Source organism: Watersipora subatra, chromosome 10, assembly GCF_963576615.1.
Source record: "Watersipora subatra chromosome 10, tzWatSuba1.1, whole genome shotgun sequence".
Lineage (NCBI taxonomy): Eukaryota > Metazoa > Bryozoa > Gymnolaemata > Cheilostomatida > Watersiporidae > Watersipora > Watersipora subatra.
The window spans coordinates 14,603,679-14,610,886 of record NC_088717.1 but is presented as its reverse complement, the minus strand read 5'-3'; the positions used below and the strand labels follow the sequence as shown (position 1 = coordinate 14,610,886).

The 7,208-nt window shown below is 36.5% G+C and overlaps 1 protein-coding gene across 1 annotated transcript; it reads left to right on the top strand.

Moving 5' to 3' along the window:
* Window positions 1–71: 71 nt before the first annotated feature.
* Window positions 72–6,876, top strand: LOC137407356 (uncharacterized). The gene is made up of 6 exons (XM_068093983.1): window positions 72–242; window positions 638–737; window positions 1,582–1,712; window positions 3,419–3,509; window positions 5,033–5,142; window positions 6,445–6,876. The coding sequence occupies exons 1-6, from the start codon at window positions 203–205 to the stop codon at window positions 6,717–6,719; spliced, it is 747 nt and encodes a 248-aa protein (XP_067950084.1). The 5' UTR covers window positions 72–202; the 3' UTR covers window positions 6,720–6,876.
* The last annotated feature ends 332 nt before the right edge of the window (window positions 6,877–7,208 follow it).

Here is a 7,208-nt window from a genome sequence, read left to right as displayed (position 1 = left end):
ATTAGTATCCTCCCATCTGATTGGCTGGAATCCAACTATGTCATGGTGAGGAATTACTTGGTAGTATATAGTCTCGAGACCAGATGACCAATCAGTGTGAGTTGCCTCTTTGCGTAGACTACTTAATGGTATTTAACCAGTTAATCTATACAGTTGATCTTTCATTGGTGACATTCGTTCACACGTGTATCATTCTACAACAATGGCTTATACATACGTCCTTGCCATAATATTCACTACAGGTATGTATGTACATTTATATAAAAATTATTGTATGCCTATTGCGTTTGCTATTTTTAACTGATACTTCATAACTGCATTTGTAAAAATTATTGTTTGCCTATTGTGTTTGCTATTTTTAACTAATCTTTCATAATTATATTTGTTATTAAAATCTACTTTTCCCTTACAGAGAAATGTTAAAACTAACAATAGAGAGATTTTTGTAGAACAAATTAGGAAGTAACCTTATGAGAGCCAATGTCTTGCTGCTTATTTGCTGATTAGTATACCATTGCAGACCAAGTAGAAATGTTTTAATTAACTGGCGAACTAATATAAATCCAACAAAAGGTAGTATATCTGTACCTTCTCTATCTATTGAGTAGCAAGGTAATGGATAATGTCACCATTTCAGTTAGTTTGGGGTCCACGCAGGACAAACCCCCGACAGAAAGCTGTATAGTGCCATTGCTGGATGTGGTAACACAGGACAACAGCAAAAGAATGTGTGATATGTAAGTTTATGATATTTACCACTGGACTAGTATAAGGGATGCAATCTACCATAATCTCAAGGTGATAGCCTACAAACTAAACGTTTATCAAAAGTGCCAGTTACTGTACATCCGATACAAGCCACATGTACTTCCAGAATAATCGTATCTAAAACAGAATTCATCCTGTATGTATTTGTAATATGCAGTATTATGGTGTAGATTATAGGCCACATCTGTTGCTACCATGAAATTGTACTTACACATCTTTAAAGTGACAGTATCTACAGTACAGGATACAACCTGAAAACATTTCTAAGTTAAAATAGTACCTACAGCACAAGGTACAATCTACACGTATATCCAGAGTGACATATGTACTACTTACAGTATAGAAAGTATCCTACGTGTACCTCTAGTGCAGCGTGGTTAGTACTTGCAATGCAACCTATAAGTATCTTGGCAGTGTCTAGAACAATTTTGGCACCGTTTCCAAATGATCTTAGAGCTGATTGAGCATTACAAGAACAATCCTTTAGTGGACAATAAGAAAAGCTTTCAGTTTGATGTGGTGACAAACTGAGCACACCATGGTATATTCTCAAAGACATTCCAAGAGTTAAGTACATCTAGGTAGGAGTATGATACTTGGAATTCGCATGCTGCTCACTGATGCCTGTGAACTCGCAAGTTTATCACAATGGTTTTGCATGTGACAAATGTATGACAATGGTTTTACCTGTAACAAATATATGACAGTGGTTTTACCTGTGACAAGTATGTGACAACGGTTTTACCTGTGACAAGTATGTGACAGTGGTTTCAATCATTTTGTTTGTCATTCATGTGTGGACTCTGCTTTTAGGATGGATGAGTTTTCACAGTGCTATGTGGACACCGATGTTAATAGAAATAACCTGAGGTCCATGGAAACCACTCTACAAACTATGGTGGCCATTATGGAACTATTTGAGCAAGAAAATTGTGACTTGAATGGTATAACAATATGGAATGTACTGTAGAATACCAGTGAGGACGTTTTCTTGTACTGTAGAATCCCAGCGAGGATGTGTTCTTGTACTGTAGAGTCTCAGCGAGGTTGTGTTCTTGTACTGTAGAGTCCCAGCAAGGATGTGTTCTTGTACTGTAGAATCCCAGTGAGGTGTTCTTGTACTGTAGAATCCCAGTGAGGTTGTGTTCTTGTACTGTAGAATCTTAGTGAGGTTGTGTTCTTGTACTGTAGAATCCCAGTGAGGTTGTGTTCTTGTTCTGCAGAATATCGGCGAAGATGTGTTCTTGCAATGCGGAATCTCTGTGTGGATGTGTTCTAGTACTGTAGCATCCCCGTGAGGATGTGTTCTAGTACTGTAGCATCCCTGTGTGGATGTGTTCTAGTACTGTAGCATCCCTGTGTGGATGTGTTCTAGTATTGTAGCATCTCATAGAATATGTGTTGGTTAAAGTGCTTGTGAGAGGCGTAGTAGGACTCTACAAAGGAAGGGCGAAGTCATTCCTGCTAACATGCTAATGTGCTAGTTTGTATTGATTAATCAAATTACCATTTCTTGGTTAATAGTTTCTTTCAGTTTTGAGTTATAAGTACTCATGTAGCTATTAGGTAGTCAGGTACTGATGAAGAACTCCACTGAACATTGGAACCAAGAATATCAAGCATCGCATCAATATCACACTCATCTACTTATATAGCCTTTCTCTGTGCAATTTTCATTTGTAAAGCGTCATCAGATGTGTAACAAAGGATGCAGAATCGTAGAGAGAACTGATTAGTTAGAGAACAACTCACTTGTGAATTTGTGTGAACTTTGAACTGGTAAAAGTATCGTAACCAACACTGACAGGTGTAGGAGAATAGTTTATCCATCACATACTGAGTTATTTGATTATGTGTTTGAGCTAACATTCATGATATATTTGTGGCTAAAATGGACTAATAATGTATAAATCACACCATCTTGCCTGCTACTTGTAACCTTAGAATGTCTTGAGGTTTAAAGAACAAGAAATTGGTTTTTGAAGGTTTTCTTTTAAATGTATCACTAAATTGTCATGAAAGATAACTTCAAACAAAATATATAAAAACAAATGCTAGAATGAACAAAGGTACAAGGCTCATATAGAGGTTTTTATAAGCTTTCGTATTATGTTTTATGAGTTCGAATCACAAATGATGTAATCTTTTTTCCTAACATTAAACTATGTCTTTGGACAGGCACACTCATAGTAAAGATTGAAACATTTCAATATTATTTAAGCATTTTTTCACCTTATTTGGAACACTGCAAAGAAGTTTTACCTTATTTAGGACATTGCATAAGTTGTTTCCATTTTAGACACTGCATAAATCATTTAATTTATTGGAAACATCGCAAAAGTTTTCTCTTTTTTTTTAAACGGCGTATATACCATATAGAACAAATAATCATTTTAAAGTGTGAAGATGTTACTTCATGTATTCAATAGTTTAAAAGTAGCTTAAAATCTACGTAGAAAACTATAATTTAATTTATGCTCTAGTTGGACAACACTACTATTAGAAAGAATCCAATCAGATATAGTGTATGTTTTACGTCTTTGTGCCATGAACTCAGGAGGCAACAGTAAAATCTTGGTTGCTGCTGGAAAAGTTTGACAACTCCACAACCGAAACCAAAATACTGATCAGTATCTTCACTGCTTTGTAGAGGAGTTCAACAACATGTGCAGAGACGATTTCTTTGATTGCCTTGACCTTGTAACAGAAGGTCAAGGGTCTGATCTAACAGTCACTTGCAAGTGAGTTAATGCTGACCCAATTTTAACTTGTTTATAGCTGTTTGTATACCTTACATCACTTGTGATTCATGCTGATTTGCATAAGGTCACATACGAGGTCGCATTTCTCTTCCCCTTGAGCTAGGTAGGTCTAGCATTCACAAGAACTAAACTCCTTCAGTCTTTCGCCAAATGTCACACAATTTATGCAAATTGATTTCAATGGGAGAACTGAAGCTATTACTTCGGACAAACATTGCTAGAAAGTTTTTTTATCTTATTCAAACAGTCATGGATAGATAGGTAGGTAGATAGGTATATAATAGATAGGTAGATAGATATGTAGATGGTAGATAGATAGATGGATAGGTAGATGGATATATGGATAAGTAGATAGATATGTAGATAGGTAAATAGATATATAGATAGAAAGATAAATAGATGGATAAGTACATATTTTCTAGATAGGTAGATAGATATATAGATGGATAGGTAGATAGATAGATGGATGGATAGGTAGAAAGATAGGTAGATAGTAACTTTGTGATCTACACTGGTCAATTTACAATCTACATGTATGTGGCATTTTATTGTCAATTGGTAGGCAGATAGATAGGTAGATCGATATTAACTTTATTATCACTGGTCAAGGCCATTCAAAGCAAATGGTACCATAAGACAAAGAATAATAAATAATAGTAAAGGAAAATTATGAACATTTGAAAAAAACTTTTTTTAAATAACGTTGTTTTATAATGTGGATTGGAAAAGTGTTGGTGTCTGGTATAAGGTGTAGTGGTTTCTGAGGAAGTAGGAATGTAATGGACGGTCAGGCAGATTGGAGCTGTGATCTGAGTATTTTGGACATCAAATATCTCTGAACACATTTAGCTCATCAGCATTAAGGGTATTTAGATGCTGGTCCATGTCAAGGTCAAATATTGAGCTCTGGAATTTTGCTAATATTTTAATGACAGCTTTAAGGAGATCATTTCGTGTGAACTATGCTATTGCTCAGTTGTCGACAGCATGGTGCTTAGCCCTTGCGTCTCCCGATGACTGACCAGGCTAGAATTCCTGCTCATAATCTTTTATGATTCTGGCTGCCTACCAACTCTTTAGGATCAGGTTTATTAATGTTGAAGGGCCCTCCAGTAATCACCATAACACAATGCATGCCAGATGAAGAATGCTTTACACGCCTATGTTAGTTCTACCAGCCATTTCAGTGCCAGATGTGGTAGTGTCACCAGCACTCTCTTGTGTCAAGTGGTTGTAGATTGGTGCTGGTAAATCTGCCAAATACCAGCATATCTTTTGACACCACCAGAGCATGTATGTGATATCAAACGCAAGCATCCATACACATTTGGGTGAAGGGGTCTCCTATTATGGTATCAAAAAACCATCATCTATGCATATTTCTGTTTAATTCATTTCGTTATCTATCAAGCTTTACCTTTTAGTATCATTCTTTTTTGATGCCTTTCTCTTATGAGCAAAAATTTGCCATTATGTTAAAATATCTGTTTGCATTGCTTCAGCCAACAGGCCTATCTAGCCTTCCTTGAGTGTGTCAACTTGGAATTGGAAGTAGGTGAAGGCCCGTGCTATTTTGCTGACTGGCATGAAAGGATTGTCAACAGCACCAGAGGTAAGCTTCTACTCTCCTTTGCTCACAGCCATAATAGTTACTAGTACCTTGCAAGTACAGTGTACCGTGAGTGCCGTAATAGTTACCAGTACCTTGCAAGTACTGTGTACCGTGAGTGATCATCAGGTGTAATAACTATACGCACAATTGTTATGGTATGCAGGCACAGTTATTAGTGCTAGTCTACCATGCTAAAAATCGTGAGTTCAAATTACGTAATTTTTTCCGATTTTCAACCGTGTCTTTGGACAAACGGACAGACATTACGGCTCTTATTACAGCAAAAATTATCGTAAAGAATGTGGCTTACGTAATAAATGCCTAATTTTCTTTTTCTTCAAGTTCATACTTCCTTTAACTGTCGGCTGAGTAGCATTGATTTAGAATTTGATTTCAGATGGCAATAACAGTGAAGAGGTATTAACAGGTTATATCACAGCTTCCCTATAGACCTTAGTACTGTTACCTATTATAAAGTATCAAAAGCATCTCTACAAATAAAATCCTTCCAATTCATCATTTCACTTGTATTCATCTTCACATTTAGTGATGTTTCGAGTTCTACACGTGTAGTAGTGTACCCTAGAGGGATTTATGTGGCAAATTGTCAAAAAATTTATCAAGCCATGGGCTATTTAATCAACATTTATTCAATCCTTCACATATGCACAAATTTGGAGTTGTCGTCAAATGTGTCCTTTAGGGATGTGACCGACACAATGCCAAGTCTGCAAACAAATCTGGTACAATCATTTTACCATACACTGCACGCATTTGTTATATGACAAGCCGTAAGTTAACGTAGCCTAAAATATCAAAATAGTTATTAAGATCTTCGGCTGTGGTTTTCGCCGATAACATAGCCATGCATATGGATTAATCACTGTCAACATTGCCTACCCGTCTTGGTAAGCCAGTCATAGCAAAACTACAGCATTTGTCGTAAAATTGTAAAAACCCAATCACATGCTCACTATCCGTAGGAATTGTGGGTATGTGATTGGGTTTTTAAAAAAGTACCCATAAGCTTTTTATTGGCTTCCTTCAGCCAAACCTTTAGTTCAGTATTTTCAGTTGTGAAGAAGTGCGAGTGTATAAATCAGAATATTAATAAAGTTGTCTTCTCCTGGAAGAATTGGCTTAATAATGTTAGAAGGACGTATTTATAATGAATAGATTTTTTACATTACTTATAAAGGGTTTTCTACGTTGTTCTCATAAGAAAAGGTTTCAAGTGCAACATTTAGTCCTTATGTGTATCTTACACGTACATGTACTTGTAATGCCTCTGTTTATTCATAGCCCTGCTCTGTACGAGGAATGTAGAGATTCCCTCGGTGGAAATGAAAGATTTAAACGATGATGGAAGTATCGATGACATAGATGGAGATTTGGGATCTTCTTCAGGTTACTGCGACGCTGGTGGAATAAGATACCACGTTTTCAGGAACTGCACGGTCTTCCGAATGGAATGGCTAGGAATGAACATTGTGTTCAAGCCCCAGCGTGTTGCACCGGCAACATTGTTTGATGTTTCAATTTGTGGACTAAACCATGAGAATCTGGTATCTTGTTGAGAGGGTAGGACATGTTACTGAGTCTTCTTGTATATAGAACATGAGGGGAGACGGACAGATAGGGGCATTCAGGAATACTCAAATTGTGTACTAAATGTTATATAACTTAAGACGTCCTTCTCTTGTTATAAATATAGTTTTTGCATTATTTTCTCAATTATTCTGATCTTAAAAATTAAGGTATGTAGTAAAGGTCTACTACTACAACCTTATTGTAGGTATACCTAAGTCTTCATTAGTTGTCCCTATTCACATAACGGACACTGGATAAAAATCCATCTATCTATGTTGCTGCATTCAAAGGACCATCAATCTGTTGGGGCATCTCCTCGAAGGTGTACCGATGACTTGAACTATCAGCTCAAGTTGATTGGCTTTACCGCCCATATAACGTGTGGTGAACACACCCTACAACCTTATCAATAAGGGAGATATAGCTATAGGATTGCTCTACTAAATTCAAGAAAATTTGTCAGTTTATTTCCATAA

Excerpts from the sequence above, each read along its gene's own strand:
- LOC137407356 (XM_068093983.1), top strand. The coding sequence starts at position 203 with ATGGCTTATACATACGTCCTTGCCATAATATTCACTACAG. Across the intron at positions 738-1,581 it reads AGCAAAAGAATGTGTGATAT|GATGGATGAGTTTTCACAGT; the intron begins GTAAGTTTATGA and ends CTCTGCTTTTAG. Across the intron at positions 1,713-3,418 it reads AGAAAATTGTGACTTGAATG|AGGAGTTCAACAACATGTGC; the intron begins GTATAACAATAT and ends ACTGCTTTGTAG.